General features: G+C 33.9%; 1 protein-coding gene across 2 annotated transcripts; it reads right to left on the minus strand.

Annotated features, from left to right (window-relative positions):
* Window positions 1-2591: 2591 nt before the first annotated feature.
* On the minus strand, window positions 2592-15741 carry LOC142624518 (long chain acyl-CoA synthetase 6, peroxisomal-like). Of its 2 annotated transcripts, XM_075798104.1 has the most exons (23): window positions 15414-15741; window positions 13611-13671; window positions 13440-13517; window positions 12776-12847; window positions 12568-12649; window positions 12304-12409; window positions 12135-12211; window positions 11000-11044; window positions 10830-10916; window positions 9319-9408; window positions 9121-9200; window positions 8908-9001; window positions 8277-8365; window positions 8097-8185; window positions 7452-7581; window positions 7229-7347; window positions 6128-6251; window positions 5949-6035; window positions 4092-4195; window positions 3922-4007; window positions 3216-3302; window positions 3032-3118; window positions 2592-2938 (listed from the first exon to the last, which is right to left on the minus strand). In XM_075798104.1, exons 1-23 carry the CDS (start codon window positions 15526-15528, stop codon window positions 2843-2845), a joined length of 2085 nt encoding a protein of 694 aa, XP_075654219.1. In that variant the 5' UTR covers window positions 15529-15741; the 3' UTR covers window positions 2592-2842. The 2 variants fall into 2 exon arrangements, with proteins under 2 accessions (XP_075654219.1, XP_075654220.1); XM_075798105.1 differs by lacking the exon at window positions 15414-15741 and having other exon boundaries at window positions 13493-13517; window positions 13611-13632.
* Window positions 15742-16475: the final 734 nt, after the last annotated feature.

Consider the following 16475-nt stretch of genomic DNA (forward strand, 5'->3'; position numbering starts at 1 on the left):
TCAATCAAATCCTGTATTCACATTGGTAGAGCCATAAATTTAGCAATATGGTTCTATAAAAAACTATTTTATCTTTTCACTTTACAAAAAACTCAACATCAGTGGGTTTATTTTAATTTTTAACATAATAAAATAATATTTTTTATTTCATATGAGCTATAGTGTGAACATGTGAAGTCCAGTGTAAATACATGAATAATACAAAACAATGTGATCATGTGAATAATTTTTTTTTTTTTTACATATGAGCTACAGTGCACCGCCAAAAGTAACTATGCACTGTAGCTGTGGAGCCAAATTATTTGGCTTTGGCTCCATCAATGTAGGCATAGTTTTGTATTTGGTGGTGTCAAAAATGGCAATATGACTTTTTAGCACCACCAATAATAATGCTCCCCTTAAGATCTCAATGCCATGATTGGAACAATAAGGAAGGAATCCACAATATTTTATTTTGACAAGCAAGGGGCAAGATCACAATAATCTCTTCACACCTATCAAAGGTAAATAGGTTCCAATGGTGTTGAATGATGAATGTGTGTCTCTCTAGAATTGCAAAAAATCCAACACTTTACAAAATAAACCCAACATCAGTGATTTTATTTTAATTTTTAACATAATAAAATAATATAAATAACACAATAAAATAATAAAATAATAGTTTTTATTATATATGAGCTATAGTGTGAACACGTGAATGAGTTACCGTCCAGTGTGAACATATGAATAATAATATAAAGCAATGTGAACACATGAATAAAATAATATTTTTTTACATATGAGCTATCGTGCACACTGCACAGCCAAAAGTAGTCGTGCACGGTAGCTATGGAGCCAAATTATTTGGCTTTGGCTCCACTAATATAAGCATAGTTTTGTATTTGGTGGTGCAAAAAATAGCAATATGATTTTTTAGCACCACCAATAATAATGCTTCCCTTAAGATCTCAATGTCATGATCAGAGCTATAAGGAGGAGTCCACAATATTTTATTTTGACAAGCAAGGGGCAAGATCACAATAATCCCTTCACACCTATCAAAGGTAAAAAGATTCCAATGGTGTTGAACGATGAATGAGGCACATTGAATGTGCTTCCTTTTAGAATTGCAAGTTGCTTGAGCATTGGAATTAAAGATTTCTTACCATCTAGCCAAAATTTCCAAGCCTATGACAATACTTGAAGAGAGGTACTTGGAAATATGGTCCTCGATTTAACAACTGGGCCAGCAATCTAGAAGGTAAAATTTAAAGTCTTGGATATCTTCTCATGTTTCAACTTGCTATTGGATCGTCCTTGGATCCATTGTATTGGAGCGGTGCCATCCTCTCTATACCAAAAGTTTCAATGTCAAATGTCATTATCATTATTCATGGGGATGATCTAGATATCGTTAGGCCAATCTTTGGTATTCAAGTTGAAGGAGGACTTGCCTTGCCATGTCAGATTTTGACAATTGTACGAACGAAAATATTTTGATATTAGCTCTATTTGCACCAAGTCGATATCCCAGTTTGATTCCACGAATTGCTTTTATGTCATTATTGGGCGCAGTACTCATTCACTCCCTCAACTAATCTACATGAAGATTCATTTGGTAGTACAAGCTTCGACGTTGAATTTTCTAGAGTTGTATTTGGCGATGAGCTTTGCACTTGTTAGTTTCTGAAAGAGTAGCAAATCATCATTTATCATCTATTTGTCTCTCCCTCCCGATTTGACAATTGCGGCCCACATATACTACCATACATTGCAAGCAAGTAAAACCCCGTCCTACATTGTTCCCATCATTCTCATGGTCTCACTTTCCCCTACTCATTGACTCTTATGCTAAGGAATCTATCTCTTTGATTCTCTTTACTTCACTTACGCTCTTTATTTTGGAGTGTGTTTAAGTTACACCTAGCGTAATGTTAAACCACTTAATATTTTTTTATTGTAAATGATTTTGATTAATTTATCATTGGATTACATTATCTTTTGACAAATTTATCATTAGATTACATTATCTTTATATATATTTTCTATACTTGGAAAATTTCAAAACAATTAAAGGTCAATAACTGTATAATCAATTAAATGTTTAAAGTTCAAGTTTTTATTCTCAATAGAAAAAAAAAGTTCAAGTTTTTATGGTTTTAAATTATGCATCAAAGATGGGTTTATAGATTAAATACTAAATAAAGTTCGATTAACACGAAATTTGGTATGTGTGTTAAGAACATATAGAATATGCAATTTAATGTGAGATTATCAATTTATTAATCCTACAAAAAGTTACAACCAAATTTGTACAGTGATTTTGGTAAACATAACATTTGAGACAGTGTCTCAAATGTTATGTATTAAGACTTAAAAATTCCTAATCATATTTAAGATGTAAATCTCTCTTGCACTCTTTTGCTGCCTAGGATGCATTGGCCACCCTGATATAATTTCTTGCCCCACCTGATATGACCAAAAACATCATCCCACTCCGCATCTATACATAACTCCAGCCACCCTCATCACGAGTTTCTGCATCAATGCAATGAAAAAAAAAAAAAATCACACTTCCAGAAGATAATCTTAATTAATGACTCAGCATTTCCATATTCGAACTCGCTCAAAATTATGGCTTCTTATTGAGAAAAAAATGTCGAATACACTGATACAGTGAACAACATGACAAATTAATTTTGATTTTATTTTGTAAGAAAGAAAAAAAAATCATGACGCAAGATGCTTCAGCTGATAATGGCAGCGCCAACCATTCCATCATGTATCTACTAGGAATCTCTTTATTGCTTGGAGGATACTTGACTTGATTTTCTAATTCCCTGCTTCTTTACAAACTCTAACTTCACAGTGCTTTTTGAGAGGGGTCCGACATAGACAGCTCTGCATACATATCAGCTATTGCTTTTGCAAAATACTCCTTTGCTTGAGGTCTCTTAATCTGGTGGAATACAAGAAAACAGTCAGAGACTCGTTATTAATTAATACATGCAATAATGCAATAGCTCTTAGGTTCTTGAAGCCGAACACTTGCCTTAAAGGTAGGAGTAAGCAGACCATTCTCCAGCGTAAATGGTTCAGGCACCAAAGTCACAGCTTTTGCAAATTCAAAACCTCTCAACTGCAAATCAAATTTGTAAGTTATCAATAAAATTTTTCAGAAATCCCAGAAGGTGCAATCGGACAGCCAGAACAGCATAGTATTTGAGATAACTTGCCTGAGCTTCTCTCCCAATGGCATCCATGTCAGCCAAGACAGCAGCCCTTGCTCTGGGATCATTGCACAGTTGCCCTAAAACTTCACACTGCATTAACACATTGAGAATCACAAGTAAGATACGTACGGAACTTTTTCATCTTCAATTTTTTCACAGTCTTGCTTTTTCACATGTAAAAAGGGCAGGTAACAGGCCTGCCCACCTATTGGCACAGCATGCTAAATTTGTTTCTAGTTATGAGGTATGGGTTGAGGAAACCCCCAGTTTCTTAGAAACTGTAATTACCTCTGATGCATCTGGCTTGTAATTGTTTTTTCTCTTTTGGTCTAATGAAGCAGTATTCCAAATTAAAAAAATAAAAAATGAACTGATAAAGATAACAAAACTAATAAATCTTTTCACTTTAACAAAATTTTATGTTCTGCCTTATTGCGCCTATAAGATGTAGCACCAAGCTAGCATGCATCCCTATGCATTTGATTTATCCGACTCCTTTTCACCTATTCAACATTCAAGCATATAGCTAGAAAAGATTTTTTTTTTTCACCATATTTATTAGCATCAATATTTTCCTCATTGGCTATAACATTACAAGGCCAAGTGTACATCTCTAAATGCAACATGAAAACAGGTCATTCTTTATGAAGTTCATTTGTCTGTAGTTAATCATTACTTTTCTGTCAGATTAAAAACACTAAATCAACACCTTAATGCCTTCAGAAGCAGCCCATGCTTTTAAAACATCATGGTCCACTGAGACAACAGCGACTAAAGAAGAATTCAGGCTGTCACCTACCAACAGTAACATATAATCAGTCAGCAGCCCAAATGAGAGAGAGAGAGAGAGTATCCAGCAGTAGAACTCCATTTCCTCACCATATATAAAGCTCTGGGCAATGAATTTGCACTTTGCATAAACATTCTCAATTTTCTCTGGAGCTATGTACTCTCCCTGTGCCAACTTGAAAATGTTCTTCTTTCTAATTTAATTGACAAAATTCAGTAAGCTTTCACATCGTCTAAAAATCATAAATAGTAGATTGTAATCACAAACTTTTCTTTTTATTGTTAAGTTGCACACACCCCAATGGGCCTTGAGCCCACAACCTCACCCTCCACCAAAAAAATATAAGGGGAGGAGGAGCCAGCTGAGCTAGAGCTCATTGGCTGTAATAACAAATTAATGTGGATCTTTATTCATATATGAGCTCAGCAGAATGTATTTTCTGTACAATTCTGACTAGATACAAGAGGCAGGGCATAAAAATTAATCAACCATCTTGTCTTTTAAAAATGAACACAACTTTCATTGCTCAAATAAAGAGCCAACATTAATCTACAACACTAGTTTCATAAGTGATGTTTTGGCTTTTTTTTTTTTACAAGCAATGAAGATTTTATTTTATCGATATCAAAAGAAGAGTTGCCTAAGTATGCAGGGAGTATACAACTAGGGAATCAACCACGCAAATTAAATAAATCCATCAAACCAATAACAGACCATAAGGACTGACTACGCAAAATTGACATCTATCCATCAAAGTTCTAAAGAAAAATAAACTACAAAGCTGCTTACAAAGGTTCTACCAGCCACTCAAATAATGACAAAAAACCACGCTTATAACGGACATTAAATGGTAAACTCAGATTTACTAATATCAAATCATCACAAACTCTTACCAGGTGTGAGCTTTCTGAATGGTAAAAAGCTAAGAGACCAAGATATTTGGGAAAAAAAAGTTTTAAAAAAAAATATTTATTAATCTTTTTAAAATGTAAGACCCAAAAAATAATTGGCCGGTTGGTTCAGTGGCTAGTAAGACACTTCCTTTTTTCCCTCCCCTTTTTTTGGGTAACTTCTGTTCTCACATTTGATTAAGTTTTGGATATTTCATGGTTTTGAGGACTTCGTAAGTTCTGTTGGAATTTTTTTTAATTAGGTAATTTATAGTGAAAGTAAATTGCTAAAAGTTTCAAAATAAAGATGATAATCGATCTATGAAACATTGTCATTGACCATTACTTGGGAGATATTAAGTTATTTTTGTAGATAATTCTGTACATTTATGACAGAGTAGACAAATTTCATATATTTATTAGAGTTTAGAAAAATAATACTTTCTCTTCAAAAATAAATTTTGTTGATAGTTTTTGTGTTTGATTGGGCTTGGTTGAGGAGCAGCTCATCGCTCAACCCAATTGCCATGGTCAGATTGGCCTCCCACAGCCTTTCTCAAAGTGTCTCGGTTACAATAGGGGCCAAAGATCAGTCAAACATTTTCAGCAATCTAACCCCCTTCTCCCCCCCATCTTCTTCTCTCAACCTGATACCTGGTCATAAAGGGTTTGATTTCATGACGTAAAATACAATGCCCATTGAAGGAGCGTTAGAAACAGACCAAATGTGTTAGATCAGCCTGTGTGGGTTGGGTTCGTCGGTTGTTTGTTTAAACCTAATATATATGAATTACGACTAACTCTAAGATTAGAAATTTAAGATATGTGGTTAGTTTACCCAAAAAAGAAAAAGAAAATTAAGATATGTGTGTTTACAATACAAAGCTTAAAAGGATGCAAACCTCATTCTCAAAAAAATATAGTAGAAGGGCCACAAATGTATATTAAGCGTACCTCACAATGACACATACATTAAACCCATCACAATTAGAAAGATGAGAAACATCACAGTATACTAATTTGAGTAGAGACAAATATTTAGGATGGTATGATTACCTATCAATAATTTTTAAACGACCTTCAGGTAACCACAACCCTATGTCTCCAGTATGAAACCACTCGTCTTCATCAACCACTTCTTTCCTGTCCAATTTAATTATATCATCAGATGTGTTCATATTTGACAGATTTAATTACTTTCCCAAAAAAAAACAGTAAACAGGTAAGCTTCATACGTCTGCACTTCATCTTTGTAATAACCTTTGAAAATAATGGGACCCCTAACACAGATTTCACCACGAGGATAGGGTTGGTCGTCAGATGTGTAGTTCATTTCTGGCACATCCACAAGCTTTATTTCTAAAAAAAGAAAAGATCTAATAAAATCATAGTCCAAAGTACAATCAGAACATAAAACAAAGATAAAAAGGAAATCCTGCATCCAAGAGGCCCAATTGCTGTACATTCTTTTCAGCTGATAGGAATAAAAGCAGATCAATCTTCAACATATTCATTAAGCCATCATTCACCTTATTACAAAAATCCTATTGGCTTTAAATTCTTTTCATGTTTTCAGATGAGAGATCTTCAATCTTTCAGCATGTACATCCAATGACTGCTTAATATCACATCCTTACACAGATCTCCCTCTAGCTATGATAATTTAATTATACAAATTGCCTACAAATGCCAATTGCACATGCTGACGATAAAAAAACTTACGGGGAAATAAGCACAGGAAGATATACCAAGAAACATGAATATACATATAGGTAATAAACAACAAAAACACTCCCACAATACCCACATGTACAGATAAAAAAAAAAAAAAAAAAACACTCCCACATGCACACACAGAGAAGACAGAGAAGACAGAACTATAGGTATCAAAATAAGTCATTGAGCTGGTTCCCCAAAATTAACTTCTCATGTAACAATTATCACCATCTGGTATGATCTAATGCAATTACAAAAGTCAGCCTAGCTTAACCAAGTGAATCTCTGATATGCAAAAACTAATACCACATCCAACTCTCAATATAGCAAAGTTAAGGTTGCAAAAGCCTTAAGGACCAAAACTTATGTTTGTAAATATGTGTTCTATCCTTAACAAAGAACATAAACTAAGGACATCTTCAAATTATGAATATTTATGCATGCAGTTTTGTGCCAGCCTATTAGTTGGCTAGCTATCCATGAAAAGACAAAAAGTCAGTGCATCCTATGCTGATCAAGTTTTGTGCAGAGTTACATGTTATATGGCATCAACTTAATAGCAAAGCCGATAGATGACACCAAAAGATCAGAACATCAAATTATGTAAGACAATAACTCACCACAAGCTGGATTAGGAGAACCAACATGGCCAGATAAATTGTCACCCTCATCCATACCGCTTATGACACAAGAAGTTTCAGTCATGCCATATCCTTCAGATACTCGACAACCAAAGCAGCTGTGAAGTATTATCATATTATTCAGACGGAAAAGAAGGAGAGGAAAAAGAACAAAAGACATGTACTAGGCATTGTATATTCCTTGAAAAAGAAAAAAACTTACATCTTCAGAAAGTCCATGACATCGGGAGACAAGGGTGAGGCACCTGATGTCATGAAACGAACTCGTCCTCCGAGCCTATCCCTTATCTTATTGAAAACCAATTTGTCCCACATGGGAGACGCATTCTTTCCTGAAGCAATCATCAATAGGCACCAAAAGGGGAATAGTTACTTGGGAGTGTAAAAGAAAAAAAAGTTAAGAATACAAGCCATGAGGTTCCTCCTCTAGTCCTCTGTGACAGAGACCAAAGAATCTCATGAAAGTACAATGCAATATAACCATTTTTTTATTGCGAAGAACACAATAATAGATTTTAAAAACTCCTACATCATTATATGTAGCAATTTAATTTGTTTCTTGAGTGAAAATTAATGTTATAGTGGGTATTTTTACCGCGTGAATTTACATGGTGGCAGCTAAAACTTGCTCCAGAAAAAGTTGTAGGATAAAGGAGCAACATGAGAATGGAGGAATGCCAAACACAATGCAGATATAGTTCAAATATTCAAATAAAAATTATAATAAATAAAAAACCATATCTTTTGATAAATGAATTCGAAATTTTCAACCAAAAGAAATATTTCTAGAGTCTGAAAACAAGAATGAAGCTTATGCTACAAAGATCATATTGATGATATATTTTACCACTCAATATTGCTTGTTTCTTAGCATTGTAGGCAGCATTAAAGAGCCTCTCCCGTAGCCCACCAGATGTCTTCACAGCATTCAAAATACTGCACATCAAAGCATTCAACTGAATGAGTAAGTGAACATATTAGCTGATGTTAAATAAAAAATTTCAGAAGCAACAGACAATGATTGTACCCAGCATATATTCTATTATACAGTCTAGGAACACTGCTGAAGATAGTAGGTCTTAGAGCAGCAACATCATCCATTAGTTTCATGTTATCCTGCATACAACAGTTTCAATAGAGAGAGAGAGAGAGAGAGAGAGAGATGGTCACGGCTCTTCACATAAGAATATATGTAAACCAGTCAAACATCTACCATAGGTATCACCAAAAGGTCGGCCAATATTTTGCCTTTATGGATCGGCTACTAAATTAAAATAGAATGATGATTTATATTTAAGCAATAAGATTGCACATCAGCACAGTTACTAACAGCAAATTGTTTTTTCCAATAAAAGTTGATGACTACAACAAAAAGTTACAAACAAAATCACAATTGTAACCACTACAAGATAGACAAAAATTCTCTAAACCATAATGCATTACGCTTGATACAAAGCAATACCTATTTGCTCATAAACAAAATTTTGGATTAGCATATTGAATTTAAAGCAGTATATTACATTGATTATGGGAATATTTCAACTCCTTTAGCAAAATTAAGGACAAAAAAATTCAAACCATCTTGTCTTGGTAAGAAAAAAATCATCATCTTTTATGACTTCTAATACATGGGGGAAAAGGGTATATAGGTTTCATACCCCCTGGTAAAATCCAACGGCAACTCCAAAATATACTGTTGCGACCTGATTAACTCGCTCATATATATGTGCCAAAGGAAGATATGATATGTAACTGGCCAACCAAAAAAAAAAGGTACTTTCAGCAAACACTAAGTGGTTATTTATAAATTTTAAACATTATTAAACAATCAGGATGTATACCATGCAATGGACAAAACCACTGATACTCACACATCTGACGGGTAGAATTTGACAGAGAAGGAGGTCCCAGCAACATTTGCAATCAAATTTCCATGTGTCAAAATAGCTCCCTGACCAGATTTCATGAAAGGGAGAAAGGAAGGATTGAGGGAAATAACACTTTATCATTAAATCATTTCTGCAATTACTCAATATATCAGAAAATTGAGCAATCATAGTACACTATACCTTTGGGGTCCCAGTTGTACCACTTGTGTAGCAAATGGTTGCAACATCATCAGGTTTTGGAGGGCAAAAAGGCTGAAGATTACTGCGGCCCTAAAATGAAACCATTTACAAAATGAGGAAACAATTATAATATCTAGCACTCAAACAAAGCCAAGTAATCATGTAAAAATATCCTGATATAGTTATGCAAACAGAACTTGACAAAAATTCTCACAAACATGTCATAATGTAGAGAGACTCATTTATTACAATGTATGAGAGGAAAGCCAATGAGATCAAATGGCACCCCCTTCCCTTGTAACAACAAGGTGAAGAATGAGGTCTTAGGTTCAAGACTCATTATTACATGTGTAAATTACTAATATAAAAAAGTAAATATGGAGAATAAACCCATAGCTACTAGAGAGAAGCTGTATATTCCACAGCATGTTCGAAGACAGAGTATTGGTTTCTTTAAGTTCTCCAAAAGTTAGCCATGAGAACACGGCTGCACAAGTTAGTGACATCTGTGTGCATGTTCACAAATTGCATGTGTGTGTGAGCATTGGATCCACATAAATTAAGAAAGAAAATAAAAAATCTCAGAAACAATAGCTGTGATCTCAAGAATCAGCCAAAATTAGTAGTTGAAAGGATAGTAGCTCATCTGTGGATCTATAAAGTAGCTTATAAACCAAAAACATGATTTTATGACTTCAGTAGGATGACCTATTTGATAGATAACAAAAAAAATTATGCTACTACTCTATTATTGCAAAGAAAGCACATAACAATTAAATCTCCACCAGAACAATGAAGGTAAAATAAGCAGGAAATATAACACACGTTTGCATCCTTAAACAATCAAGAAAAATTAAAAAAATAAAAAAGTTCCCTTGGAAAAGCATTCGGAAGCCTACAGTTTCAACAATAGTGGTGTTCTTTCTTTTGGCTGCTTCTTTGGGGAAAATTCTAACAATGGATAATTTGAGGAAGAGTGACATTATTCTCATGAGTTGGTGTTTATGTACAAGGTGGCTGGGAAGAAAGTGGATCAATTGTTGTTGCACTGCCCTACTGCCAGGGAGTGGTCTCTGCACTTTTTGGGGTTTAGTGGGTGATGTAATAGTGAGATTTGAAATGCCATCCTCATCGTTTGATGTGGTGCATTTGGAGGGAGAGAAATGCCAGAAACTTTGAAGAGCATGAGAAGTTAACCTTAGATCTGAAATTGCATTTCTGAGGACATTGTTTGAGTGGTTATCAGCCTCGGGGAAGTTTTCTTTCTCAAACTTATTGCAGTTTCTTGATAATTGTACTTTTAAAGCTTTAGATGTAATATGCATCTAGTATACATCTTGTGTACTTGATGTTCATAATTTTCTAATAAAACTTATTACTTATCTAAATAAATAAATAAATAACCAAAGCATTTAATCCCATCTATGTATCCCTCCTGTCATTCATTGAGGTTCTGCCCAAAATCTGAAAAATTTTGTTGATAGCAAAGAACACAGTAATTAGTTAATTACCTGACTAAGCAGTTTTGAATATGTTACAACTTGAACTCCTGTTGTTGATGGAAGTGATGGAATTTGATCATCTATCCCTCCAACAACCTGTTTATTGGGAAATACAAATGAAATAATTAGAGCAAGGAAAAAAAAGTTGCAGAATCAGGGAACAAGGTGTGTATGCATACCACAATCAGACGCACTGTTGGAATATCTGCCAAGAAGCTCAACAACTGCAAATTCCAAGAGACAAGACATGAGATATTGCAGAAGCAATTGAGAATCATAAATTGTATAAGGAAAATAAGTATTGTAAAAGTAGAATTTTTGTAAACCTTGATGGCCAAGAGATGCCAAAGAGTAAGTGCTTTCGATATCTTGGATTAATAATAATTCATGAGGATGAAAAGATTGAAGAGAACGCCAATCATAGTATAAGAACAGTTTGGATGAAGTGGAGAAGCATATCAAGAATAGTGTGCGATCATAGAACACCTTTTAAGTTAAAAGTTTGTATAAAATAATTAAAGACCAATCATGTCCTATGGTACTAAAATGTTGGGCTATTAAAGACCAAAAAATCAGTGTTATCTTTAACTGAGAATGTTAAATGGAAAAAATGTAAATACAAGAAAATATAATATTCGAAAGAATTTCACCTAAAGATAGACTCCTATTGATGAAACAAACAGGGTGACTCGCTTAAGATGGTTTTGTCATGTGCAGAGGAAAGCAATGAATGCATCAATGAGGAAGAATGAGTTTATTCAAGTCATGAGAACGAGAAGAAGGTAGAAGAAAACCTAAAATAACATTAGTAGTAGTAAAAAACATGTCATGTCAATTAAAGAAATGATGGAGAGTATGATTTTGGATTAGTATAGATTGGTATGAAAAGCAACCGACCCTAGTTAGTTTATTGAGGATTCATAACCAGGCACAAAGTTTTGGGACTAAGTGTGCGTTTGGGACAAGCTGAAAGTTTAAGCTTATTTGCAATTTTAGCTTATTTTTGCTATTATTCATGGGTCTCACTGCACTTTTTGGTACTATTCATCGGTCTCATTGTACTATTCGGCTAACTTTTACCTTTATCTACAGTACTTTCAGCAAAAAAAAATTTAATTTCAACTAAGTAAGCTGTTCCCATACGGACACTAAGGCTTAATTATAGTTATTTTGGGCGATGATAACTAAATCCCATTCTAAAACAAATAAGTTGTCAGGAGAAGTACTGATGCTATTAAAGTTAACCTCTCCCAAACTTTATATGGCATTGTTCATGTTAAAACACAGATTAAGTAGAATGTAAATTTCACTCACAGAATTCAATGTCTGAGGTACACAAAATATAACTTGCACAGAAGCATGATTTACAATGAATTTGACAGCATCCGGACCTGAAAAGAACATGATAATCTACATTAACATCTAAAGGCTAGGCCAAGCAGGCAAGATTCTATTAAGTTCTACTTAATAACCGGTGACAAACCAAGAGTGTCATATAAAGGAACTGATATGGAAGAATATGCAGAACAAGCATGATCAACAATAAGCCACTCAGGTCTGTTGATGAAGTATATCCCAACACAAGATCCCTGTAAAATGAAGCAACATAATTAGATGCTACAAGGTAAAAAAATCAAGGATTTACTCTATAATATGAAAATTTTCATGGGCAATCCAACCAAATTAAAATATAAACTTCAAAGAAGCACAAAATTATTCAAAAATAGAATGTTTCTCAAATATTCACCTTTGGTATCCCATGATAAATTAGGCCAGAACCTATTTCTGATCTAGCAGTTGCTGCTTCTCCATAAGTCATCCATTTGTACCTTGAAGGGTGAGAAATGAATGCGATGAATGAGGAGACAATATCATCAAAAAAAAAAAAATGAATGAACACAATATTTGTACAGTTGAAAACTTTCCGTAGCTATATTACAGGAAAAGATACATACTCTCCAACCGTTCCGTCAACCCGAATTCGTGTTCCCAGATATTTGTAATCTCGGAAATTTTCAACAGCGTGCCTATGTTTTCAAAGAAGATAATCATTAAGCTAACATCTAAATGAAAGAAGACAGTGCTTGTTACAGTTACAGTGAAAGTTGTTAAACAAAGGATGTGTTTGTTACGCAGCAAATTGAGAAAAACAAAATAATTCAGGTAAAATTCTATTTGCTAACTGCTTGTTCATTAGGAACTTCTCAAAATCTTGGAGAAACAAGTTTCTAAGTTCAAAAATAAAATGTCATCCCACATTTTGTTCTAGAATATATTACCCTACAACCACAAACCAAAGCTTTTGGGTTAGTAAATGAGGTACTAATGATCTCCTCGTTAAAGTCTGAACCATTTGAGTAATTAATGCTGTGGTATTACCTGAAAATTGGGGTGAAGATTTTTTTGGGGAGGGGGGGAGGACTGACAAATAGAATTTGTTAAAAGTTTTCCAATCATAAAAAGCCAAGAGATTTGTAGTTCAAGTGGCATCTCCTACAATCTCCAATGAAGACGTCTAGGGTTCAAATCCTCTCATCCCATTATAACTATCAAAAAAAATATTTTCTGCAAACAAAACCAGCTTGAGTAATTTAGCCAGAAATTATTGGGGATGCTCACACAAAATTATCGTGCAGTGTACCAATTTCAGGATGATCAGAGAATCTACTCACAAGCTTCAAAGGAGAATATGCTGATCTGCCCAAGAAAAGTGGGGAAGCAATTATTGGGCCATATAGGACAAAATGGAAACCTAGAGGAAGCAAATCCAAGAAAATGGGAAATTCCTACCTGCGCACATTCCACTTCCCTGTTTGCAATTTCTCTGGAAGCACAACGCTGTACCCGTGATCTGTTCAGTATTTTATGCAAGCAGTACTATATCAATAATGTAATACAGGTGGAATATAAAGAAACATAATCACAAACAGCAAAATTGGATACATATTCTAATACTATAAACTGAATTACCACCCAGAATATATATATATATATATATATATATATATATATATATATATATATATATATATATATGTGTGTCCATAACTTAACAATCAGCAGCAGACAGGCTAGAACTAAAATGATAAAGATGGTTGTCAAATAAATATCTGCTATGAAATCACGGCCTTGGTTAGAAGTTTATAAATGGAGGACCTTTTGCGCTATAAACTAGTATCAGAGCTTCTTCATTTTCTAACCTTCTAGACTGTAAATTGTTAAATTTGAAGGCAGTAATCTTGAATACCAAAGGTCATCTTGCTCACTTCTTATCCAACACAAAAACCCTACTTCTAGTTTATCGATCTATTTGCTAAATATCTCTAGTAACCACCCAAAATTTTCCAGTATAATTAGCACACCATATGCAATGTATTTATTCCATCTGTCCCTTTCAATTCTCTTCTTCATCCTTGACTCAGTTCCAACAAAGCCTAACGTCCAAAATGTTCAACTACTCACGATCATCTAAACAAATTTCCCTAACAAGAAAAAGATAAAAGAGAACAAAACCCTTTTTTTCCCTGATTACAGAAAAGAAGAGACAAATAGAGCAACACTTCTTGGAAAGCATTCGTGTTATCAAAGATTAACCCGAAAAGAACACTAGCAAATGAAAGTTAAATGCCTTTAAATTTAATTGGCCTACCAAATCAAGAAAGATGGTTATTCATTTAAAAAACACAAAGACAAAAGATAAAGACCCCCTAAGTCCTAACCTCTATCTCAAAGCAATGATGACTAAACTTTTCACATCTCTTTCCCATATGCAAAGTGACCATTCCCTTTTCAATCATATTTCATTGGTTTCATATTTTTTTGCTACCGTGCTTGAGTGATCCTCTTATTAAGTTGAGAGCATAACCAAAACTCCACAGAAATGCCTACTGGGCCCCAGGAAGCAAGTCCAGAGAAACATAATAATTAACTGAGCACTAAAATTCACAGAATTTTATTCTTTTTTTTTTAATTCAAATAAAATTATAAAAATAAAACCAAATCGAGCACTGAAATTCACAGAATTTTATTCCTTTTTTATTTAAAAAAAAATCCAAATAAAAATTTAAACATAAACCAGATCGATCTCTGAAATTCACAGAATTTTTTTTTTAAATCCAAAAAAAAAAAAATTCTAAATCAAACCCAAAAGTCCTCTTGAATTTACTAAATTCCTAAACCAACAAAATTGGCATAAAAACCAAATCAAACCCAGAATTCCCTCTCGACTTTACTTTTTTGGATACAAAATTGGAATAAAAACCAAATGATGCCATATTTTTTTATCCAGAAAATATGGAATTTTTCCGTTTGGGCCCCATAGAAACCAACATTCACAGAGAATCAATCGCTATTGCAGCTCCAAAAAGACACAACTAAAATCAATCCCTCAAAAGGCCAATATACCAACCACTCTGCAAAAAGTCACAGTGCAATTAAATACACCGCACTTTTTGTACTTCACCTACTTTTGCAGCGTATCAACACAGATTTAATAACCTAGCTCTTTTTTGTACATCAAAAAGCGAACGATCTCATTTTTATATAACTTTTTGTAATAAGCTTCAGCATATCAGAGAGAGAGAGAGAGAGTACCGATAAAAAACTCGCCGGCGGTGAGGTTCGGTCGGAGCTGAGGGACAGAGTCACCGTCGACGGCGAGATGGCCGTGAATGGCTTTGAGACGACGCTGAGCTGCGATCGAATCCATTGATTGATTGCAAGCAAGCAAGCTATTCTTCGAAAGTTAAGCCGGTGATTTTGATTTCAATGAAGTCGGCTGCACGTGACACTTTTCTTCTTTTCTTTTTTCATCTCTCTCTGTTTGTTTCTCGAGAATATGAAAGAGAAAGAGATCAAGAAAATGTGAGAGAGGATAAGAGAAAGGTACGGCACACTTTACAACGCAGACGATGATGATGATGATGATGATGTGATGATAAATGAAGATACTATCATATCAGCGTAACGTCCATTTTTGGTGTTTACTATACTGTGGATTTTGTGTTTGGATAATTTGGTAACTTTGGCACTAAAATGGTAAATAAAACAGATTTTTACATGCTAAAATGCACTTTCCAAAACAATTGCTATGATTTTTATGAAGGTTTTGGAATTGGCAATTCCTTTCTGTTGTGAAGCTATTTATGATAGAGACATTAATATAAGAAGTTTGATATTTCTAAACTCTCGGTGGCTTGTTGAGGTGGTCAACTTTGACCAGCAATGGTTTTGGTTCACATTTTGTTGATGTTTGTAATCAATTTGATCTCAAAGCTTTACCTTACAAATTTGGAATTCAATTTTGTATATATTGTAATTGTTTGGATTAGTGGTTACTTAAACCTTTATAATATTCATTATTTTTGGGTTTGATGCCTTTGACTAGTATCTTAGGATAATGTATTGGAAGAGTTTTGAATACGACTGCTAAAAACCTATATATAATTAGTTAATAGGAAATGTTTACGAATAAGTTTTGGTTAATAATCTATTTAAATAAAAAATTTATGAAAAAAGAAAATAATTAATTAATTTTTTTAACAATTTTTTCATTTCTCATTAAAATGATGTTAAAACTTTCTTAAAATAAATTGTTAAAGATATTCGTTAACATGACCCTTAGTTAATTATAGAGAAATGTTAATCAATGTACTC

The sequence above is a fragment of the Castanea sativa genome, chromosome 2, assembly GCF_040712315.1.
Source record: "Castanea sativa cultivar Marrone di Chiusa Pesio chromosome 2, ASM4071231v1".
NCBI classification, from domain to species: Eukaryota; Viridiplantae; Streptophyta; class Magnoliopsida; order Fagales; family Fagaceae; genus Castanea; species Castanea sativa.

Coding starts and splice junctions, on each gene's coding strand:
- LOC142624518 (XM_075798104.1), bottom strand. CDS start 15,528: ATGGATTCGATCGCAGCTCAGCGTCGTCTCAAAGCCATTCACGGCCAT. Junction 11,045..12,134: donor TACCTCAGACATTGAATTCT/GTGAGTGAAATT, acceptor TGGAATTTGCAG/TTGTTGAGCTTCTTGGCAGA. Junction 9,201..9,318: donor GTACAACTGGGACCCCAAAG/GTATAGTGTACT, acceptor AAATCTGGTCAG/GGAGCTATTTTGACACATGG.